General features: G+C 50.0%; 2 protein-coding genes across 2 annotated transcripts; one reads left to right on the plus strand and one right to left on the minus strand.

The window, feature by feature from the left end:
• Positions 1 to 468: 468 nt before the first annotated feature.
• HACD3 (3-hydroxyacyl-CoA dehydratase 3) lies at positions 469 to 11,418 on the plus strand. The gene is given in 12 exon segments (XM_050309458.1): positions 469 to 595; positions 1,396 to 1,438; positions 2,452 to 2,525; positions 4,363 to 4,527; positions 5,353 to 5,404; positions 5,753 to 5,823; positions 5,825 to 5,864; positions 6,494 to 6,621; positions 7,105 to 7,217; positions 7,776 to 7,882; positions 8,422 to 8,553; positions 9,478 to 11,418. Coding segments are annotated over 12 exon segments (1,089 nt in total). The 5' UTR covers positions 469 to 508; the 3' UTR covers positions 9,555 to 11,418.
• Positions 11,419 to 11,553: 135 nt separating this feature from the next.
• INTS14 (integrator complex subunit 14) lies at positions 11,554 to 21,562 on the minus strand. Its single transcript, XM_050309457.1, has 12 exons — positions 21,545 to 21,562; positions 20,914 to 21,183; positions 19,522 to 19,629; positions 17,632 to 17,787; positions 16,504 to 16,622; positions 15,929 to 16,071; positions 14,964 to 15,056; positions 14,315 to 14,459; positions 13,928 to 14,061; positions 13,703 to 13,821; positions 13,260 to 13,325; positions 11,554 to 12,370 (listed from the first exon to the last, which is right to left on the minus strand). The coding sequence occupies exons 2-12, from the start codon at positions 21,133 to 21,135 to the stop codon at positions 12,119 to 12,121; spliced, it is 1,557 nt and encodes a 518-aa protein (XP_050165414.1). The 5' UTR covers positions 21,136 to 21,183; positions 21,545 to 21,562; the 3' UTR covers positions 11,554 to 12,118.
• Between the last annotated feature and the right edge of the window lie 1,565 nt (positions 21,563 to 23,127).

Raw genomic sequence — 23,127 nt, forward strand, 5'->3', positions numbered from 1 at the left:
GGGGCTCTGAGGACTCTCTGAGAGGGCTCTGAGGACTCTCTGAGGGGGCTTTGAGGACTCTCCGAGGGGGCTCTGAGGACTCTCTGAGGGGGCTCTGAGGACTCTCTGAGGGCGGTCTGAGGGGGATCTGAGGACTCTCTGAGGGCGCTCTGAGGGCTCTCTGAGGGCTCTCTGAGAGGGCTCTGAGGGCTCTCTGAGGGGGCTCTGAGGACTCTCTGAGGGGCCTCTGAGGGGGCTGTGAAGGTTCTGAGGGGGCTCTGAGGGCTCCCTGAGGGGGCTCTGAAGGTTCTGAGGGCGGTCTGAGGGGGATCTGAGGACTCTCTGAGGGCGCTCTGAGGGCTCTCTGAGGGGGTTGTGAAGGTTCTGAGGACTCTCTGAGGGCTCCCTGAGGGCGCTCTGAAGGGGCCACCCTCGGCCCGCCCCTCCCCTGGCGCAGGCGCGGCGGGGCGGCCCCGGCGGGCGGGCAGTGCGCAGGCGCGGGCAGTTCCCCCCCCGTGGGTGCGGGACGATGGCGGGGCCCAGCCTGAGGCCGCACGTGCACTGGGCACAGCGGCACCGCCAGATCTTCCTCAGGGTGGAGCTCAGCGACGTGCGGGTACGGCGGGGACACCCCCCGGGACAGCCTAAGGGTGTGGGGGGGCGGGTAAGGGACTCCCCTGCGGAGGGGGGAGGACGCAAGGGGGACACCTGCGGGACAGCCGGCGGGAGGACACCTGGGGGACACCTCCGTGGGGGACACTCGGAGGAGGGACAGCTGGGAGGGGACACCCGAGGGGTGACACCTGCGAGGGGACACCTGCGGGACGTCTGGCCGGAGGACACCTGGGGGACACCCCCGTGGGGGGACACTCGGAGGGGGCACACCTGGAGGCACCTTCGGAGGGGGGACGCCTGGGGACCTCCATGGGGAGATTCCCTAAGGGGGACACCTGGAGGCACCTACGGAGAAGGGACACCTGGGGACACCCGGGAGAGACTCACCTGCGAGGGGTGGTGGGGAGGAGACTCACCTGGGGACCCCCGTGGGGAAATTCCCGAGGGGGGACACCTGGGGGCACCTGAGGGGGACTGACACGTGGGGATACCCAGGAGGGACTCACCTGAAAGGTGGTGGGGGAGACTCATTTGGGGACCCGCGGGGAGGGGGATCCGTGCGGGACACCCGGGGAGGAGTCACCTGCAAGGGGGAGACTCACCTGGGGACACCTGGGGACACACACCCGTGGGACCCTCGGGGAGGCTCCCCTGGGCACCCCCCCGGGGCTGTCCCTGCCCACAGGCAGCAGCAGTGGTGGGGTCTGTGCTCGGGGTGTGGGGAGGGCTGTGCTGGTGTGGGGCCAGCGGGACCCCCGTGGGTGTGGGAGCTGCCAACTAACACACGTCCTCCCTCTGCAGAACCCGGACATCACCATCACCGACAATGTCCTGCACTTCAGAGGTAGGGGTTTCGCTGGGGGGGTCCCAGCCTGCCCCCTCCCTGCTGTCCCAGGTGTCCCCACCGTGGGCTGCCTGGTCCCCATCCTGGCAGGATCCCCCTGTTGGGATCTGTCAGGCTCCCACCCACAGCTCTGGGAACAAGCCCTATCTTATCTAACAAGAAAACCCCAATATTTAAATCCCAGTGGAATTTCCATATATCCTTCCCATCCCTGGTCAGCCAAACCCCAGAGATAACTCCCAGCAGCTTTTCCTTTCACAAAGACCTTGTGTGCAACTGTTATCGAGCCTCCACATCAGGAACTAGGGCTCCATTTGGAAGGTAAAGCAGATCTTGCCCTCAGAGATGTTTTTTGGGCAGCTGGACAGCTGCACATTCCAGCACCCTGGAGCTGGTGCTGGTTGGCCTGTTTGGGTAGTGCTGTGGACCTGCTGTCACTGATTTTATTGGGTTTTCTCCTTTATTTCTCCTGGATTTCGTTAAGATGCCTCATCCAGGAGCTGCTGCCTCCCCGGTGTGCCGCAGCCAGGCCATCTGATAGGGGGTGTTCCGCACTTTGGGATCAGGTTACGGTGTGGAAGGGTGGGAATTAAACATAGTGCAGGGGTTTGGAGCCCTTCTGGGGACGGGACCAATGTGGGAAATGAGGAATTACCGTGCCTTGCTGCTGTTGGGAGGGACTCCCCACATCACTGCTCCAAACCCAGCAGGCACCCCTCTCTCTGAGTGCTCCTTCCCCAGTGCAGAGGCAGGATTGGAGTTAGCCAGGAACAGCCTTGTGGGCCCCTCTTTTGGGAATCACAGCAGCTTTAGCTGCCAACTCCTGCTCTGCCCCTCCAAGCCACACTTTGGTGTCTTCCCTGTTACCTTGTGGTTTCCTCTTGTCTCCCAGCAAGGCAGGGGAAGTGCTGTGAAATAACTGCTGGATATTTTCTGTGTGCAAAGCCTCCTGTGCAGATGGGCTGTGTGGAACCGCCTGGGACCTTCACACCGACTTCATTCTTGTCTTTTAGCTCAGGGTCACGGTGCCAAAGGGGACAACATCTACGAGTTTGAGATCGAGTTCCTTGAGCCTGTCGAGCCTAAAGTAGGTATTTTTACTCTTCTAACTCCTGAGAGGAAAATGGCTGTGTGTTGTGTCCATAATAATGCCTTTTAGGTTTTCCTGGTGACTCCATAACTGCTGCAGACTACAAGTTGTTCATGGCATTCTTCCATCCCAGTGCTCAGCCACGTTCCTGCAAATCACCTCACTGGAGCTGGTGCAGACACAGGGCCTTGCTTGTATGGCTTGTTAAACAGCAGTTTTAAGTTTTTTTAAAGATTTAAAGCAGCAAAATAATGGGAGAATCCAGCAATTTGTTGTCTGATGGAACCTCAGCTTGAGAGCAGGGGAACGCTGAGCTGCAAAGTGTCAGTGTGATGTTTTATGGCTTCTTTTGCAGCTCTGACAGAGGGCAGAAAGTCATGAGGACTCGTGTTTTCTGGCTTGTGCAGGTTTCTCAGGTTGTGAGACATTGTGGCTCCTGCTGCAGAAATGTTTCCTTAATCCCTGTTGCAGCCTGACAGGAGAGAGCTTGGCTGGAAGAGCCGCCCCTCTGAGCTACTCCCAGGGGGCTGTGAGGTCTGTCCGTGCCTCCCAGAGCTGTCAGGGAGAAGGAGAACTCTGGGCTCTGCCACCTGGGCAGGGTTTGTGCTGCTTGTTCCTGGCTGACTTGGGGATGGAGCCGCCGTTCACCTCTGCTGCTCCAGCAAGGGAGGGGAAGGCGGAGGGTGAATTCCCAGGGTCTGTCAGCAGGCACCTCTGTGGTGTGGCTCCTGCCACCTGTGGGTGACAGTGAACAGCTCCTGGTGCCAGGGTCTGGCCGCCACTTTGTCACCTGCCTGGCCCCCCGTGTGGGAGAGGTGCCTGTCACTGCCTGTGCCTGTCCCCTGTGCTGGCAGACGTGGGCTCTGCTGGGAGCCAGGCTGGAAGGCAAGTCCTTGCCTCTGCAGAGCAGCCTCCTTCCCAAAGTCTGTGAGTCACTGTGAGTCACTGTGGGGGGACTGGAGGAGAACAGACTGAATTCTGTGTAACCACAGATGGTTGGGACTTGGAAGTATCACAGTCCAAGGTTTTCTCCTTTAGATTTGATGTGTACCATGAGTTCCTCTGGCTGGGGCCAGGCTGGCCAGCAGTGAGGAGGAGCCTCTGACAGGCAAGGACGAAGCACAGCAGCTGTAAATTACAGCTGCAGCCTTCAGATGTCTGAGGAGCATCCAGACAGCCCCGACAGGGCAGTGCTGGGGCAATGGGTGAGGACACAGCTCCTGGCCCTGCTGCAGCACTGTCAGCTGGTCTGACTGAGCAGCCTTGAGGTGCAGAGGGATGTGATGGGGGCAGCAAGGGTGGGCTCCAGGGGAATGATGCCACGGGCTGCAAGGTTGGAGAGGTCCTGGGCTGCCACTGTGCAGAGGGGTGACAGTGACCACACTGTTGTCTCCAGGTGTTCCCTAAGGCTGTGAACTCTTCCTCTCACTGCAGCAGGTGTCATGTGGGGTCCCCTGTTTTGGACACATCCCTGTGGCTGCTGGCAGTGTTGTTTTTACCTCTGGCTGGAAGAAGTGCGTGGCTCACAGCACTGAGGTCTAGAGCTGAGATCATGGGTTCTGCCTAGGAAGGCTGGCTCTGGGGTCTGTGGCAGGATGCACTGGTGCTGTGCTATGAGCAGGCTTCCAAGCTGCTCATCAAGTCCTGCAACCATCCCAGCTGCCATTTTCAACTGGGCTGCCCTTTGCTTCCATGCCTTGGCTGGCAGTGAGGTGCCTGTGCTGCAGTTTGTGTCCTCCCCACCTCCTTGGTCAGGAGAACTCGGGTGTCAGCTCACTCTCAGTACTCATTTCCTAGTCCTTGTGCTGATGTGAGCCCCTGTGTCTGCCCTCAGCCCGTGTGCAGGGTGACCCAGAGGCAGCTGAACATCACAGTGCAGAAGAAGGAGAGCAGCTGGTGGGAGAGACTCACTAAGCAAGAGAAGCGCCCGCTGTTCCTGGCCCCCGACTTCGACCGCTGGCTGGACGAGTCGGACGCGGAGATGGAGCTGAAGGAGAAGGTCGGTCCTGGGGGCACACGTGGCCTGTGCTGCCTCTCACAGAGCAGGGGGAGCACTTCACGCAGAGCCCGTGTGGAACTGGTGAAACTGCTCGAGCTGGGAGCAGGAATTCAGCACTAGGCACGTTCTGGTTGCAGTTGGAAGGGGTGGCTGTGTGCTGGCTCCTTGCCTTGCCCGGTGTCCTGATCCATAGGAGGATCATATCCCTGTGCCACGTGGAGCCCAGAGGCAAGAGTCCCAGGCACTGCCTGTCTGGAAAGCAGGATTTCTGAGGCTTTCCTGAGCCACTGGACAGCCCTGCTGGTGCATTTCCCATCAGCTGCTGAGGTTGAGCTGCTCAGTGCAGCGGGGAGGTGCAGGACTGCCTTGGGAGAGGCTGGAACAGACCACATTCCTGCAAATCCCTTTCACAACAAACACTGCCCTGTTCCCCTCCACAGCCATGAGCTTAGCTTGGAGCAGGGAGGGACACTGCAGTGCCAGGAGCTGTGGGAAGGGCAGGCAGAGAGCCTGGGCTGGGTGTTCTCAGTTCCCTTCAGGTCGCTGGTGGGTCATGTAAGAAACAACACACTAATACCTGAGAATTAACACAGAGGCTGCTTCAGCAAAAGCATCTCATTGCTAAAACAAAACACACTGAAGGCAGGGTAACTGGTTAACACCCTCTGGCTTTTACAGTACCATAATTTCTGGATGATGAATGTGCTCTTTTATGCCACTGGCTGCTTAGCTGAGTTTTAAACCCACCAGCTCTGCAGTAGTGTAGTGAACAAATGACTTGCTAGTCACAGTAACAGTCTTTAAAACCTTATCCTTCATTTTAAGGAAGAAGAAAAGATTAACAAAATGAAAATAGAATCCAGAGTCCCAAAAGACCGTAAGTAACTGTATCATTTTAGTGGGTGAAGTGGGGTTTAGAAAGTTTGTCACTGAGATGAGAACCTCAGCTCTTGGGGAGCAGTTTTGAGTGGCTTGGCGTGTCTTGGAGGGGATCTTTGTACTGTGAGCTATTAGATATTTACTCCAAATGGACTGCAGTTCCTAAGGAATGTAAAAAGTCTGATTAGCAGGGACTGAGTTCTGTCAGATGGTAAAAGCAGGCAGAACCCTTTCAGTGTGATCAACAGCCTCCCTTTTCCTTGTAAGCTTTCTTGTCAGAAAGCCTGGTTTGCAGAAGTGTTACCATTGTGCTCTGCTCCCCTGATGTGTTTATGGTTGATTTCAGCTTTCAAACACCTGAAGAAGGGATATCTGATCATGTACAACCTGGTGCAGTTTCTGGGATTCTCTTGGATTTTTCGTCAACATGACAGTACGACTGTTCATCCTAGGAAAAGGCAAGTAATAAGCACTGTTTTATTCACAGTGGGGGGGCTTGGGTTGGTTTTTGGTGGTGTTTTTAAGACTTTCTAAAATAGTAAAATCTAAAGAGAGACATATTTAGGAACAAAACCATGGGCACATTGCCAAAGAGCACAGGAAAAGCCTCTCAAAGGCCATCCCAGTGTCAAGGGTAAGAAAACACTGTCCTCTTGTAAATCAGAGCTGGGTACTTTGATGATGATATTTGTGCTCTGCCAGGATCACTCCTGAAGCAATCAGCTGGAGCAAAATGTCTCTCTCACTGCAGTGCTGGTGATTCTGAAAATGATCTGGGCAGAGTATTTTGGTTTTGACGCAAGAACAATCCATTCTGTTGAGGGACAGCACTCCTGCTTTTTTGGTAGAGTCATTACTGAAATAGCTCATAATCCTTCTGTGTGTGAAATGGAGCGCTCGAGCAGTGTCTGTGGCCCAACTGCTGTGAGTTCAAGATAAGGCCTATAAAGAAGTTACATAATTATGCATCATGTTTGTTTCCAAATGCAACCAGAATCCTGCCATCACAGGCTGTGCTGCTGCCCCAGCTTCCTGAGCATGGAAATCTGTTTGTTCTCTCAAGCAGTTGGTTTCCTGTGTCTTGCAGATTCCTTCTATGACACATTTCACACTATTTCTGATATGATGTATTTCTGCCAGACCCTGGCATTGATGGAGATCATGAATTCACTAATAGGACTGGTCAGATCTCCTCTGATACCTTCTGTCGTGCAGGTAATGCTTTAAAATTCTTCCCCTTGCTCTTATGTTTAAAGTAAATGTTTCTTTTACACAAGTTTGAGACTTCCCTAAAATAAGTGATAATTCACTGGCACTGGGCTAGAGGATTTATCATTCCAGAGGCAGGAATCCACGCTTCCCAGTCTTGGCTGTGGCAGGCTGTCCTTCCACCACCCAGCTAAGAGAGTGCAGGACAGCAAAGGCAAGAAGCTGATGGAAAGCACGTGATTTTGGTTTGGTGCCAGTGCCCTTTTTATCCTGGCTGTGGTGGTTGTGCATAAAAATGAGGGTGGATGATTTAAGGCTGGGTCCCTTGGATTGTGCCCAAATACAGAGCAAGATGCCCACTCATGAGAAGCAGGTCAGTTGTGTGCTCAGCTGTGCTCAGAGCAGACATCTTGTGTGTTTTTGACAGCAAGGACTTGCCCTTTCTGTTGATGAAGTGTGACTGTTCCTTCATTTGTTTTTCTTAAACAGATATTCGGAAGGAATTTTGTTCTGTTTGTTATCCTTGGAAGCTTGGAGGAAATGCAGAGCAAACCTGTGGTGTTCTTCATATTTTACTTCTGGAGTATCACTGAGCTGTTCAGGTCGGTGGGATTTGTCTCCTGGCAGGTGTGCACAGGAACAATGGGGTTGTTCCCAGGAACTCTGGAAAGGAGATTTTCATCTCTGTGCTTTCTGCAAGGGTACCATTAATGCCTTGGCCCCAGAGGGTAAAAGCTCCTTGAGTCATGGACTGTTGCAGCCTTCCTGGCTTCTTCCATCTGCCAAAAGCTGGGATAAGGCTGGAGTCTAAAGCAATACTGCCCTGATGCTTTTTATCCTGAGGGTTCTGTGGCTTTGAGTTTCTGTTGTTAAATGAGATGCTTCTCTTTGCAAAGAAGTGTTTTAAAAGGTTTATGAGGCAGACAGGCAGTTGCCTTCGTCCATGTGGTCAGAATAATAATAATCTGAGTTCTGTAAGCTTCCAAACAACTGTGTGTCCATGGCATGCATGGGAACAGTGCTTTGAATGTTGTGTCATTTGGGAATTGTGTTGGCTCCACAGTGTACATACACAAGCCTAACTGTAGTAGCAGCTTCCATTTTAACCAGGGTGTGTTCCCTCATTCTGAACCACTCTGTCTGTCCCCACCTGGCTCTAGGTATCCCTATTACATGCTTTCCTGCATGGGAATCGAATGGAAACCCCTGACCTGGCTCCGTTACACTGTCTGGATCCCTCTCTACCCCTTAGGGGGCCTGTCAGAAGGTATGTCCAAAAGAGACAGTTTGATAAATAATTAATTCAAGGCAGGGCAAAGAACTTTTTTTTTTTTCCTGGCTGCTGGACTTAAAAATAATAAAATAGAACAACAGATAAATAGATTTGCTTTGAGCTGAACCAAAACCAAGCATTCTGTCTTTCAGACTGAATCACTGACTGTGCCTCTGTTCAAGCCCACAGATCTTGGCATCACCTTGTCATTGCAGAGGACAGGCAGGGGCTGATTGTTGTGTTGTAACTGTACCTGTCAGGACCCGTGTCTGGGAGGCAGGAGGAGGTGTGGGCATTGCCCAACACCAGGCAGGGGAGGGACTGTGCCTGTTTGGCTGCTGTGGGTGTTTGTGGATGGCAGATGCTGCTGGCACAGGCCCTGGGGCTGCAGCTGGGGGTGGGGGCAGTGGAACCAGGCAGGCTTCAAATGCTGCAGTTATGAGAGAGCAAGGAACAAGGGAACACCCTGAAATATGGGTGGTGTGGGCTGGGTGATTGTGTATTTTGATGATGATGGTGACCTTTGCTTTCAGCTGTCTGCATCGTCCAGTCCATCCCAATCTTCAGCGAAACAGGGAAATTTAGTCTGGGACTGCCAAACCCACTGAATGTCACAATCCAGTTCCCATTTGTGCTTCAAATATATCTTATAGCCCTGTTTTTAGGTAGGTATTAAGTTGTGTTGCTCAGTATTGAAATATAAAGGCCAGTTCCCCCTGAATAAGTGGATTTTTCAAAGAAAATTGAATTCCTGCATCTTGGGGACCATGGCAACACAAAATTGCTTGAGGTTAAAAGCACTATCCTTGTGGCTTGTTCATGTAAATTTGTCAGTGATGGAGGGGAAACGATCAGCCCTTCAAGAAGGAGCCCTTGGCAACAAATTAGCACCATTAACTTGGGTTAAAAGAATAATTTTTACATGTATTTATAACCTTAAGAGTTCTTAGTTTCACCTTTCACGTGGTATTTGAGCTTTGCAATGATTTAGTGGGAATCTAAACATAACTTCAAACTAAAGCAATTCAGTTTAACACTGCAGTATAACAACAACTGGAACATGAAGTCATGTTTTTCCAGGAAACAATACAGAAGGTTCTTTATAAAGAGTGCACCCAAAAAGAAGAAAGGTGCTTGTTACATACTTGGTTTCTGGTGTTACACTTTTAAAGACAACTTAACTTTGTTGTGAGCACACCCAGCACTCTGGGCATCCTCAGCTCACCAGAGTCCAACCTGCAATTTTAAACTGAGCTCTCACTACGTTTCTCCCCTTCAGACATTGCTTAAAGCCAACCTTTCATCGAGTTTATCTCTGAAATCCCCATTTCATCCTCCACAGCAATGCACAGTGGGTGTCAGAGTGACAAACCAACCTCCTGAGCAGCCAAACCAAACAGCCTGGGCAGCAGCTCCTGCCTCACCCAGCAAAACCACCCTTGCATTGCCTCCCAGTGCTCCACACCCCCTTCAATAGTTTCTTTCTTTCTGGGGTGGTTTGGTTGGCTGGTTTCTGTCACTGGGGTTTTTTTTTTAATCTGGTAGTGTTAAAATGATGTCCTACCTAAACACTGGGGGTTCTTTTCCAGGGATATTTGTAAACTTCCGTCACCTCTACAAGCAAAGGAAACAGCACCTTGGACCAAAGAAGAGGAAGATGAAGTGAGGGAGGACTGCAATGCTTTCTTGTCTCACCTGTTGACAAGATAAGCCTCTGATTCTTATGGTTTTACCCACTGTAATGTAAAGAATTTTGTAAAAATGAAATGACCACGTTAGAGTTCATGATTTCATAGTGAATTCAGGTAACATTCCCACATCCTGGATTTTGTTCCCTTTCCACCACCTGTGCATGGCATTTACCACTGAACAGTTAAACTTGTATCCTGTCAACCAGCATATTAGAAAGAAATCCTATTATCTGCATATGAAATGCTTATAATCAGTGGAGCAGCACTACATAGAAATAGTGTTTATCTTTTCACTGGAGATTTGCTCTCTCAATATTGCATGCAGATAGGGCTGCTGAGGTTGGGATATGCCCTCAGCTGGCCCGTGCTGTTCCTGGAATGCACCTTGATGGCAGGAGGAGCACAGTCTGAGACCACTGTGAACAGGTTTGGGTGGTTATCAACCACTGGGGTGAACTTGCTCAGCACATCCCCCACCCTTTTCTTGTGCAGGATTAAAACTGGAAGTAGCTAATGGTGATTTCAGTGCTGTCACTTGTTTCTAGTTCAGCCTTTGCAGAATAGAGTGCTGTGTGGACCTGTATTCCTGTAGCTACACCTGCTACCCAGTCATGAGGGAAAGGAAGCTGCCAGTACTGAAAAGGAGCAAAATAAGGAAACATAGGTACCAGCTCTCTCCTGGCATGGGAACCCCAAAGAACCCCATCCCACCCACAGGGAGAACGAGGAACTGTTGTGGCAGATGGGGCTGCACTGGTGGATCCTGGCAGGGCTGTGGCTCCACTGGTGGATCCTGGCAGGGCTGTGGCTCCTGTATTTCTGGCCTTGAGCAAGGCAGCAGAAGTGCTTTTCTAGTTCCATTCAGGGCTGCAGCAGAGGTTGTTGGTGTGTCTGGTTTGACATCCCCTGCTGGGATGGAGCAGCAGGTCAAAGAAGCTGCAGTACTGAGACAGCACAGATCAAAGCTCAGTAAGGGAGGTCCCACACAGGGTCTGAAGGACCCTTTTTTTCTGTGCTTGTTCAACAACAGCAAGAACACAACAGAAGAAGCTCCCCCCACATTCCAGTTCATCTCTGTCTCACCTGGAAGCCTTTGTTCCAGCTGACTTTATTTCAGGATGCCCCTCACCCTGAGCCTGTAGCTGATCCCTCTGCCCTCCTTAATCCAGGTCAGAAAGGTACAGAAAGTTTACTCTGAACTGTCCTGTGGTTTATGAACAGGTTGTTTCCCAACTGCCCCTGCCCCAGGGCACTGCAAAGCGATGCCAGCAGTCCAGATTAGCTCAGTGCCATGTTCCTGGTTGTCTTTCTCTGCTGTAAAACCATAGGAATCCTCCAGAAAAAATTATTTTCTATACAAAAAGTAACAAACAGCGTAATGTTTGTGATAAAGACCCAGTGATTGTTACTGTAAAGGAAAGGAAACTGTTCTAAGGAGACTCTAACAAAGAACCAGTTCAAGTTCCATGCTGCACTTGACAAACTGTGTTCTCTCAGAGAGGTGTGATCCAGCTTCTCTTTGGGGATACTCCAGACTCCCACTCAAAGGAGAGCACAGCTGACTTTACTCAGGAGAGCTGAGCACTACTTACACAACCTTTCACTTAGCACACTCTGTACCTATGTTTGAAGTATGTCAAAGGATTGGATTAGTTGAGCAACAGAACAGCAAGGATCACTTTCATTTTCTCCTCTGGGCATTTAAACTTCTGTTCTGAAATCCACATGTATCCATCAGTGAAGCTGTGGTACCTAGTGCAGGCTGTCATGGATCTTACACTACTGAACTTTAGTTCTTCAGCAAGAATGTGTTTCTATTAATAAAGATTTACAACCAAATTTTGCTTTACTTCAGTTGTTCTTTCCGTGCACATGAGGAGTTAATTTGGTGTCTGATGTGTGATACACAGCTGTGAGCTGAGCCATCACCAGGTCAGTGTTTTGCTCTGAAAACGGAAGAAAATCCAACTTAAATTGTCCTGAAGAATTGCTCTTTATTAATGTTATGCAAATAAAAAACCTTAATCCCGAGATTAAGTTACTTTCACGAGCACTGCAGTGCCAGGGGTGACACTCGCTCTGGCACCACAGGCTTTGTTGAGCTGGGCATAAAATCAGGGCCAACACCCTGAAATCAGCTCCGTCTCTGATCTTGCTTCCCACACCTTTTCTTTGGGCTGATGAAGTTTGTGTATAAAGTGGAGTAGCTGCCTGTTAGGACACTCTCACCAGCCAGTTCAGTTACGTAGTAACTGCATTTTGGGGAGGCCAAAAGCCACGAGCTGCCAACCATGGCATTTCTGTACCGAGCAACTTCCACCCATCATCCAACACCATAACCGGCTTTGGGAGACCTTCCCCAGTTTCCAGGTCTGACTAAAGCCACTGTGAACTTGCTACGTTTGTTTAGAGAGCACTGATGCAAAATGCCCTTCGGCATTGGAGAGGAATTTCTCCAAACAGTCATTAAACGGTAAACAGGACAGGAAAATCGGAACCGCTCGAGCCTCAGCCTGGAGAAGCTCCCGAAGTGGAGCCTTCACATCCTCTCGGTGCTGCTGCTGGAGAAGTCTGTCGGCAGGGGGGCGATGTTGTGGTCGTAGGCAGCGTACTCCGAGGCTCCGGTGCTCGCCACCTTGAGCTGCTGCGCGGCGTGTGTGAGCTGGAAGGCGGCGTCGGGGTGGGCGGTGTCGGGCAGGAGGGTGCACTCCCTCTCCAGCATGTCCGCCACGCCCTTCAGCAGCTCCAGGAACCCGAAGGCCAGCGCTGCCTTCCGTAAACGGTTCAGCTCCTGCAAGCACAGACACTCCCTTGTAAAGCCACTCCGAGCCTTTACACGAAACGGGGGGTTCCTTCTTTCTCTTTAAAGGTGATGTCGCTCACAGTTCGGCTGCTGGAAACTGCCCAGCTGCTCACGAGGTAAGAAATGCTTCAGAGCTGAAGATGCTGACTGTGGTGCAGCTAAACAGCTGGATTTCCCTTGATCCCTTCCTAAAAATTCCCCCTTTGTGCATTCAGGTACTTTGTCCCAGCAGGGCTCCAGCTGAGGCTTCATTGACTGACTGACTGACTGACTGACTGACTGACTGACTGACTGACTGCTGCCTTTAACCAGTGTCCAGATAAAATGGGATATTGATTTTTCTTCACTGTAAACTGACAGTGCTTATGTGCAGGTTATTCATTCCTCAAGTCTCTGGGGGCTACAGTACTAAACTGCTGCAGCACTGAGCTTGCAAGAGGGACAGTAACTTCCAGCTACAGTCCAGTTATGGATTACTGCGATGTGGCCAAATGTGCCTGGAATTTTGTCTTTCTCTGCTCCAGTTGTAGATAAAATGTAGGAGACATTTTCAGGCTCAGAATGACACCTGTGTTCCTATTTCTGTCTGATCCCCCAGTTTATCTCTGCCTGGCATGAAATCTGTAAAGAAGTTCACCATGGAAGGAGCAGGGGGCACGAGGGACACCTGCAAACACGACATGTCTGTGCCACCCTGACAGAGAACAGGGTGGCAGGGAAAGCAGACCCCATAAAATGGCTCAGAATGTCTCCTTTACAGAGCATCCACGTTTTTACAGCCCTACAAGCCTGTACAGAACATCCCACAGTCACAGACACTGTGGTTCCTCTGTTAAATGCACGGGCCAAACCTGGGCCAGCCTGCAGTGTTACTCACTTTGTAGAAGGTCTGAGTTTTTTCAGGGAGTTTCCTTGCATTTCTCAAGATCTTCTGTACATCTGTCTGCAGAAAAGAGGGAAAAAAAAAAAAGTATAAAAATTTTGGCAGCTGCTGGAGGAAGCTGCAGAAAAAACCCTCAACTCTTTATTGATAAATTATCCTGGCCATTGACAGGACTGCAGCTCACAAAGGCTGAAGCATAAATGGTAATTATACTAAATCCAATAAACCAAGCCAGATGCTCCACTGGAGACAGAGCTTTCACCAAACAAGCTCTGCTTTCTGATTGCATTTTAATCAGGACATTGTGAAGAGGCAGTGTTCATAAAAACGAAAGAAAAGCAATAAAGCAATTACATTAACCAGACAGGACACACACACAGCCCCCACTTTCCTGCTAAGATGGCCCAAAGTGAAGCACCAAAACCTCCTCATTTTACCTGGAGGCCACTTGGTTTAATCCACACTGTGACGTTCTGGGCGTAGCTGCGCTTGTTCTTGGGCTGCAGGGGGAAAGGGCTCTTGTTGTCATCCTCCCCATAAGGATTTTCTTTTGCATCTGGGAGGGGAAAAATAAAAAGAAAATAATCAGGCTTAGCTACTAAGACTTGGCAAGATCATTCACACCACACTGACTGAGTTGCTCAAGGCAGGGTGAGCAGTACCTGAGATGGGGCCAAGCTGTGCCATCTTCCCCAGCCATGGCAGGGGCTCAGGACCAGGCTCAAAGAGGGACATCATGAGGTTTGATTTCTTCTTGCTGTCAGCTTGTGAATAAAGCATTCCATACCACTCTGGCCTATGGAAAAGAGCAAACCCCCAAAGGCTGAAAATCTTCCACCCCTGTGCTTAGAGTTTGCCTCCCTCCCACTGTGTGGGGGCTCCACGTTTTGCAATTTGTACTGGCAGAAACCTCTCTGTGATTACAAATCCACAGCTCTGTCTGGCAGTGCAGAGTTCTGCACAGAACACAGCTATAAATAACATCATTTACAAATAAAGCACAAATGAGCAAAGGAAGAGATTTTTCAGGCAGACATCCAGCTCCATACCCCAACTGGACGACAGCCACCATGCCTTCCACTTTGAGGCTGCCATGTAACAAAACACAGAAGTTGGGGATTTTCCCAGCAATCTGATTTGCTGAATTCTCATCTTCGGTGTCATCTGTGATCCCAGGTCCCACCTCATCCCCTTCTGGGGAAGAATAAAAAACAAACAAAGAGAAAACATAGGAATAAATTCAAACACACCTGTTCCCCTCCCATGACACCACCCTTTATTGTCTGCATGCAAGAGTTAATTAATACTCCTGTAGGACAAACAGCTGCTAAATGAACTGTTTGGGCAAAGTGGCACAACAATGATACGTAAATATTCCACTGCATTGTACTCACAGGCATTAAATATTCATCTTGCATCACATATTTCATGGCTCATTATTATTTTTAGCTCTAAGTTTAGCATGTTTTATGAACAACGATGCTTTAAGAACTCTGGTCCCTCTGTGAAGGTCCCAAAGAACTCAGTACTCAAAACAAGAAACCTTGTGTTCAAGGTTTTAATTTTAATGCAAGCACACAAACTTGACATCTGGCATTTTGATAAAGCACAAAATCTGTGCTTTTACTCTAAAGCCCCACAGATGTTACAAAGGAAGCTTGAGGCAGTTTTTTTGCTGAAAAAGCCAAACTTGCTCACCTCTGTTAAGTGCAATGGGCAGTACCAAGTGCCTGGACAAGACAGGAGGGCTGGAAATGTCAGCTATGTCTACAAACCCAACAATTTCCAGATCTGGGGGGAGACAACAGGTTTGAGTCAGATTTGGAAGCAGCTGAAATGGATGGAGTCAATTGAACAGCACTTTTTACACTGCTGTGTTCTGAAGCACTGAGGCAGCACAGAGAGCCCAAACCTCAGCTGGGGTCTCTGTATGTAAATGAGATAAATCCACAATATCACAACTTTTTCAGATAAAAACACAACTCCCATCACACACACTGTGCTGCCCACAAGCTGTGCTGTTTGACAGATACAGGATTGTGGACACTGACTTTTACACTGTAACGACTCACTGCTGGTTATGAAATGCCAAAGGAGAGGAAAGAAATACCTGTCCACTCCTGGGAGGGCTGAGAAAGGTTTTCCTTGGCACAGTTGTTTTTAAAAATAATTTATTAGTGGCAAGATGTGCCAGGATGACAGACAACCTAAATCTCATAAACCTCAGCTTGTGCTGCCTCACCAATTCCTCCTGACTCCACCTCTGATGGATTCCTCAAAGAACCCTCCAGAAAGGTGCTGGTTTGTCTCACCTGATCCTGCAGATTCTTTCTGGTAAAGGCAACTCTAATGCCAAATGCAGCCCCTTCTTGACCAGGTCTCTCCTGTCTCCCATGAAGCTTTAGAGGGTGTTCATGGAAAGCAGCCTGTGCTGTATTCCTGTCTCTGCCTCTAAACACTGGCACCCTGAGCTCTGAGAGTGCCTCTGCCCCACCACCAGGCACTCGTGGATGAAAGAGGGTGATGTTCTCGTTCCCCACACACCAAAAAACGACACAGTCAGTGACTGATAACTGCAGAGAAAACGGGGATGAAGCAGCAGGTGGAAGGAAAAGGCAGAAATCAAATGGGTTTAAGTCAAACAGCAATCAAAGGTTTGTTACCTGTATTAATTGCTTTAGGAATGGGGTCTATCTCCTCATCTATAATGAAAGGCTCGGGTCTGGGAAATACTTGCACGTCAGATGTTAAGTGGCCACACTTGAGAACAGCATGGAATGGGGTATAAGCCAGGTCTATCAGCTTTCTAGAACACACACAGTTATTAAAGACAACATAAAACATACCACATGAAAATCATCTGTCTAAAGCACACTAACTCAGGTCCCAAACCTTTTTTTTTTTAGCTCCAGTTAATTTAATAGTTCTGGTGTTGCTAAGCTATGGAACAGAGCAGCACATTATCACACTGATGGCAGATGAACAATAACTGTGGAAATTACAATGTTCTGTCAGGCAAGCTTAAACAACTGCTATGGTTGGGTTACACAATAATTAAAATAAATATTGACCTCAAATGCTGAAGGTCAAAGTGAAAACACAGTTAACAAGATCATAAAATGAAAGGGAAAAAAAAAAGTTTAATTAGAACATCTCATATCACCAGATTTCTTATTGTATTTGTTTTCCTTTAGAGATACTAACTGGAAACCTTCCCAAAGGCCTCTTATCTACTGACCCAAACATTGACTGCACATTCTTCAGGCACAGGGGGCCATCAATGGTGAAAATCTGCCCTTCCCCATTGTTTAAATCAATGAGCCTTTCCAGGCAGTCCAAGGAATCTGTGCTTTGAAGCTGTAAAAAAAAATAACAAAGGGAAATATTTTTGTTGAGTGTTCTTCTTACTCTCCCTTTTTATTAACCAGTATGTTTTAAGAAAATATACACACCACAGCAAAAAGCTCTCCTGATTTTTTGTTATCTCACTCCTTTCCAAATAAAGCAACATTCCTGGTCTCCCAGGTAATGTTCTCTTATTACTTATCAGAAATAGAAGATTTATTTTAAACATTTTCCTGGCTATTCTGACGTGCAAACAACGCTTCAATCCACCAGTTTAATCAAAAGCATCATCCTTGACAAGAGACCTTGAAGCTGAGATATCTGTTTGATGCCTAAGCAGAAAATCCTTCTGTGATGGACACAAGAATATTGGTGTCAGGTCCAAAGCAGAGTTATTAATAAAACCTTTCCTAAGGAACCTTAGTCAAACAGGCTTCTTTTGAAACACTGTTTATTCAGTAGAATTCTAACTCCTGGGAAGATTTTTAAAGCTGCTCTTCAGATTTGCAAGAAGAGAAGAGTAAGAGAAAGAAAACCAGCACCTTTTCCTTCAAATCTAAGGGAAGCTGGTTTGAACAGTGGCTTGGAGACTTCAGTTTTGCTCCCTCCCATTTCCACACAAAGCCATTACATTTTAAGAGTTGAGCACCTTTACAACAGAATTCATTTAGGCAAGAATTTAACTCTAGGTTAAGAAAACCCCACAAAAGCATTCAGTGTAATTTTTGCAGTAATGGCAACAATACAAACAGATAAATTAAAATTGCATAATATTCCCCAGGGGGTGGGGGGAACTGGCACGATTTATAAAGATTATTACAATAATGCAGCAGTAGCAGTAGATAATAACAGTGCAATAATAAACTCCCTAGAAGTCACATTCCAGCCAATAACTAACACTGCAATGTCAACTAAAGCACGAGAGCACTGAAGGATGTTTTGTGCCGACTGTGCCGAGTTCAGAGCAAACCCAACAATCCCCCAACACAAGAGGGCGGGAGGGACGCGCTCAGGACATCACCTCTTCCAGGTTGGCCATGCACATGACGTAGAGCTTGGAGGGGAAGGGGAAGGGCAGCGGGAAGCGGTTGCTGTCGCCGCGCTGGGTGTGCGTGGCCAGCGAGTGGCGCAGGGAGCCGCGGCCGATGCCCAGGCAGCCGTCGGTGACCAGGACAACCTGCGGGGACAGAGAACTGCCTGTCTGCAGGGGGACACCGAAACACCGCGCCTGCCTCCCTGCACTGCGAGCTCCCCCATGGAAAACACCCCCCCTTCTCCTCCCACCGGGATTTCCTCCCCTGGGCTCAGGGGAAAACCGCGAGTAAAAATTCCCAGGAAACACAAGATTGAACCACCCTGATTTGAACTGTGCATGGAAATGTGCATTTACATCTCACTGGGCAACTGCACTAGAATTTATATCCCATACATCTAAGTTCACATCAGAAGCACAGTGACTACACTGCCTGCTGCTGATGGACTCGAGGATTCCAGGCTTTTTTCCGGGTGGGAGATAAAGCCCATTTCTCCCGCAGAATCTGGAGGGCAACTCGACTTTCACTCCTCCAAGCCACAGAAACCATAAAAAAAAAGCAGCATTAGTTGTCTTCACTCTTTGCAAACACAGCTGCAGTTTGCTCACGTTTTGCAGCAGAACTGTTAGAGCAAAACCAGACATTTTTCTGTTGGGTTGCACATCACAGTCAATCCCTGTGGGAACCTGCACTGGGAGGCTACACTTAATAATGGGATTATTTACACTCAGCTGAGATCCTGAGGAGTGAAAGAGCTGCTCCTTCAGCACTGCACAGGAACAGCAGGCATGATTTTTGGCTGGGAGGCGAGGAAAGTCAACTCCAATCCAAACTCGATGTGTATTTGCTACATCCACATTTGTATTCCCTCTCCACCCTCAGTCTCTCTCTCTCTCCAGTCTCCTCAGCTCCCATCTGAACTGCTGCTCACCAGTGATGTTTTCCTCCAGTCCAAGACCCCTCCCAGCACATTCCCCACCCCACCACCCCAAGTGCCAGGAAAATGAGCCCTGACACAAATGAGAGACCAAACTGTTGAGGTTTAATCTCTGTTTGGTTTTTACACCTTTCCAGTTCTTTATTCTGAATGTCTGCTGTTCCCAGGTGCCTTCCATCAGTGTTGGACTGTGAAGCACTACCCAACCCTTAAACCTCTATCCTTTTTCTCCTTAAGGAACACTGCTGGAGGCATCTTCCCAGCTCACTGAGCTGCTAAATTACTGGACTTCCATCAAGTGCCTCAGAAAAGTGAGGGTTAAAAGCAAACTTTGCCATAAGAGGCGGCAGATTTGGAAGGCTGAGAGCTCTGAGGGCTGGCTGGAGCGTGTGAGCAGCTGCAAGTCAAAGGACTCATCTGGGATGAAAACACACTCAGCACAGTCCCACACTGGTGGTGGAGACCTGGAACTGCTGCAAGCCCTGGGAACCAGCAGGTAGTGGGGAAGAAAGGTTCCTGACTGTGTGACTGCACCCTCTGCACCCCGAGTGAGGCTCCTGGGCCAGCAAAGTGCACCCAGACCAAGTGCCAAACCTGCACCATGGGGCTCCTGGGCCACATCTTATAACCCACTGCACAACAACAACACACAGGGCAGCAAACAGCCCAGTTCTCACTGCTGAATATTTAAACAAACATCAGCTGCTGTTCCTGCTCCAGATCTATCCACAACACTAATTCTTTGTGGGTCTGTAGCACAGGCATGCCTGAGAGTATCCAAAGTTTTCAGATTACATTCACATTTCTGATGCAACTCACAGGGACAGAATCACAGAATGGTTTGGGTTGGAAGGGACCTTCAAGATCACCCAGTTTCAATCCCCCTGCCAGGGAAAACTAAGCATGCACTGGATCCCAAGAACAGTGAAATCAGGAGTACCTGGCATGGAATTGCTGCCCCCCATTCCTGCTGGACGATGTTGCAAACCCCCAGCAGTGCTGACTCCAGGCAGGTTTTGTCATAATCATCCATGTTACTCAGGGCTTCCTGCAAAGACAAACACCACTGTCGTTCCTAGGAGGGGAATATTCCTCCCAGCAGGCACACCCCAGTCATTCCTGGCTCTTGGTGAGTCAGGATGTCTGCTCTGCATGGTCCCACAACTGCAGTGTGACACAAAGGGAAAGAAAGGAAGGTGTAAAGAAGTGATGAATGAAACCACGAGACAGTGACAGCTCACTCTGAAAGAATTGTAATATTACAAACACAGCTCTTCAAGACAAAAAAAATCCTTTGCATGTCTCAAAGAAACAGAAAAGTCAAAATCTGAGGCAAAGTCTAACAAGGAACTTTTAGCTGAGAAAATCCTCGCAGGTGTCAGAGCAGCTACAACCTCTCACAGGTTCAGAGAGGGGAGCAGGAGGAGTTTGTCTCACAAAAACTCTGTGGCAGAGAGAGTAACAAACCCCCAAACTCCCACCTGCACCCACAAACCAGCTCTTCTTCTTGAAGTGAAAGCCTCACACTTAACACAGGGTGCAGCTGTGAGGTGAACCCTGGCTGGGTTCTTGGCTTTCAGAATTCCTCAAATGAACTCTCAGGGAGGTGAAAAAACATCAGAGAGGATGCCCTGGCACAACAACACTGCTCTAAATCTGCTAAACTGCAAGCAGAACAGAGAATCTCTGTCAAAATCTGTTTGTCCCACAAGGGACAATCCTAAACCATGGTGGCCCTGTGACAGCAATGTGTCATTTCCCCCTGATATTGGATAACAAGACAAATATGTACAATTTTTACTGCATTCAGAGGCTTTCAGTGCCTTACTGCAGGTTTCATGGGAAACCTCACTCTTGGACTTCCCCCTTTCCACTTCCAACTTCCCATCACATCCGTGAGGCCTAAAATCACTTATTCTCGTCCTTGCCCTGCTTCAGCTGTTACACAACCCCCAAAAGCACCTTCCCCCTGCCCAAATCACCTGATTAAACCCCTTCTAAATGGTCCTGTCACCAGGGCATCACCCTGCACCAGAACCACAGGACCATCCCAGAGCCGCTCTTAGAGCTTTGGGGCAGCTCTTTCCCCTGTTTAACTCCATCCCCATTTTTAAGTTAAGTGGCCACGCTCCTGGGCTCACCCGCAGAGCAGCAAAATGTTTCAGACCCGCTGATTTCCCCTACACTTCAGCAATGACCAAACCCCCCACTCAAGACGTGGTGCACAGGACGGCACCAGAACACGCCGCTCCCCCGCGGTTCGCTGGCGAAAGGGGCTGGTTTTGGTTGGAAATGCTGAGGTTTCCCCGCTGCTGTTTTGCACCCCCCGTACCTGCAGCGTGTTGTAGTCCCTCGTGAAGGGCACCATCAGCTCCCAGAGCGACGAGAACACCACGAGGGCCGTGAACTCCAGCTTGTAGTTGGTGGCCATGTGCTCGAAGAGCATGGTGAGCCCGTGGGCCGCCAGGTGCTTGCGCTGATACTCCTCGGAGCCCTCCACGGCCACGGGCCGGGTCATGGACAGGGACACGTCCATCACCACCACCGTGGGCATGGTGAGCCGCTCCTCCCGCCGCCCCCCCGGAGAGCCGCGATCACCCGCCTGGAAGGGGGGAGAAGGCACAAACCCTTATTAAAGTTACGGAGTCACACTCAGGGGGCGGCTCCCCCTCACACCGGCCCCGGGGAGCGGCGACAATCGCTCCTGTGCCCCAGAACGCCTGGCCCAGGACGGGGCACTCGGCTCGGGCTCGGCGGGTCACACACTGAGGGAAGGCCCGCACACGGCGGCAGCCGAGCCGCGCGAAGGGGAGCAGCTCGGGGGGCCGCCCAGCAGCAGCCAGCGCTGCCCTCCGCCCCTTCCCGCTCCCGGGGCCGCTCCCGGGTCCGCTCCCGGAGATTCCCGGGATGTTCGAGGGGAGCGGACGGAGCCGCGCTGGGGGAAGGGAATCGGTGTTGCTCACCCCGGGCCCGCCTTGCCGCCATGGGTCCCGCACGGAAAGCGTCCCCCCGGAACGCGCGGCGCGGGCGGGAAGGGCCGGGCTCGGGCGGGAGGCGGTTCTGTGGGATGTGGGATTTGTGGGATTTGTGGGAATGCGGTGCCGCTCTGAAAACCGCTGTGTGCACGGACAGGGGGCTGGGGACAAGCAATCCCGGCTGGGCAGTGGGCCACCTCCTCCCGGTTGTGTTCATGCGGGAGGGAGGGTCGCAGGGAGGCAATAAAGGCCATTGCAAGGCTGGGATGCGACCCTGGAACTGCGTTTGTTTTAAAATCACCATGGAATCATGGAATCATTCAGGCTGGAAAAGACCTTCAAGATCATCGAGCCCAACCGCTCCCCCAGCACTGCCAGGGCCATCGTTATTCCATGTCCCCAAGTGCCACATCCACAGGGCTTTTAAACTTTAAGGGTTTACGGGTGTTTGACCCCCTGGAGCCGCCCTGAGGGTGATCCATGTCCATGTCCACGGCTGGAGCTCCAATCCCGTGGTTTGAAATGCAGATAATCACCTGCCCTCACGCTGGGAACAACCTGTGGCAGCAGACAAAGGTATTGGCTTCAGAGATAGATCCAAATCTATACAATACTCTGGAATCCTCTTAGGGCCTGTGGGTATTAAGTGGGATTGGCTGTCCCCTCAACCAACGTGTCCTTCTCACCTGACCCTGCCTTGCATTAGGGCTCTGCTGGCAGAGGAGACCTCCTGAAAATGGGATCATTTTCATCCGCCTCCCTCTGCGGCAGCATCTCCCACCGGGCTGGGAAGTACCAAAGGAGCTTCCAGCACTGCCCCCAGCCCTTGGAATTCCTGTTCCTCCTGGACACGTCTCTGGAAGGTAGGCTGGGGGGGTTGTTTGGTTGGTTTGGATCTTGCCTGGCTGAGGCAGGAGCTGAGAGAAGGAGTTTAGCAGGAGTTAACTGTAAGAGAGCTGCTAATCTTGACAGGACCAGAGGAACAAAGGGGCTGGTGGTCAGGAACTGTGAAAGGCTGGAGAGCTCTCAGAACTCATCCTGACTCTGGGTACCTTTCTGCTCACCAAAGGTCCTTTAAGCAGCTCAGTTTGGAGAGGAGAACTAAACCCAGTGTTTAAGTAGGAGTGTGTGCACACATCTGGGCCATTTTCTGAGCTCTCCTGTCTCTGTTAGGGAGAGTCATTTTGTAATAATGCCCAATTTGTTGTACCTATTATGCAGTTCTGCCACATGCATGTTTATGTTCCTTTTACATGTGAAAAGCAAAGCTTATATCCTCTATTTATCGAGGTACTCCCATGACCCTCTGTTACTGTTGCCTTAGTGATCCTCCCAGCTATTTAAATGAAGATAATAATGCCTGTCTTGCAAGAAATTCAGGCTGATTAATTCCCTGGGTGTTATGCAAGAGAGTGAGTGTGTGGTAACTTGCACTAAGAGCTTATCTGAGAGTGGTTTAGAAAACTATGATTCATATCCAGTTAAAGAATAATGTAACATTCCCCCTCTGGGGGGATAAAAGAATCCATGGAAAGTGATATCCCGAGGTAAAACATTGGAATATAGAACAT

Source organism: Myiozetetes cayanensis, unplaced genomic scaffold, assembly GCF_022539395.1.
Source record: "Myiozetetes cayanensis isolate MyiCay16 unplaced genomic scaffold, myiCay2020 scf14, whole genome shotgun sequence".
Classification (NCBI taxonomy): Eukaryota; Metazoa; Chordata; class Aves; order Passeriformes; family Tyrannidae; genus Myiozetetes; species Myiozetetes cayanensis.

What these genes read in the sequence shown, in the direction of transcription:
- INTS14 (XM_050309457.1), bottom strand. Translation starts at nt 21,135, where the DNA reads ATGCCCACGGTGGTGGTGATGGACGTGTCCCTGTCCATGACCCGGCCC. An exon ending in ACAGCTTGGCCCCATCTCAG is followed by an intron (nt 13,822 to 13,927) that starts GTACTGCTCACC and finishes TTCCCCTCCCAG; the next exon opens with ATGCAAAAGAAAATCCTTAT. An exon ending in TTAAACCAAGTGGCCTCCAG is followed by an intron (nt 13,326 to 13,702) that starts GTAAAATGAGGA and finishes TCTTTTCTGCAG; the next exon opens with ACAGATGTACAGAAGATCTT.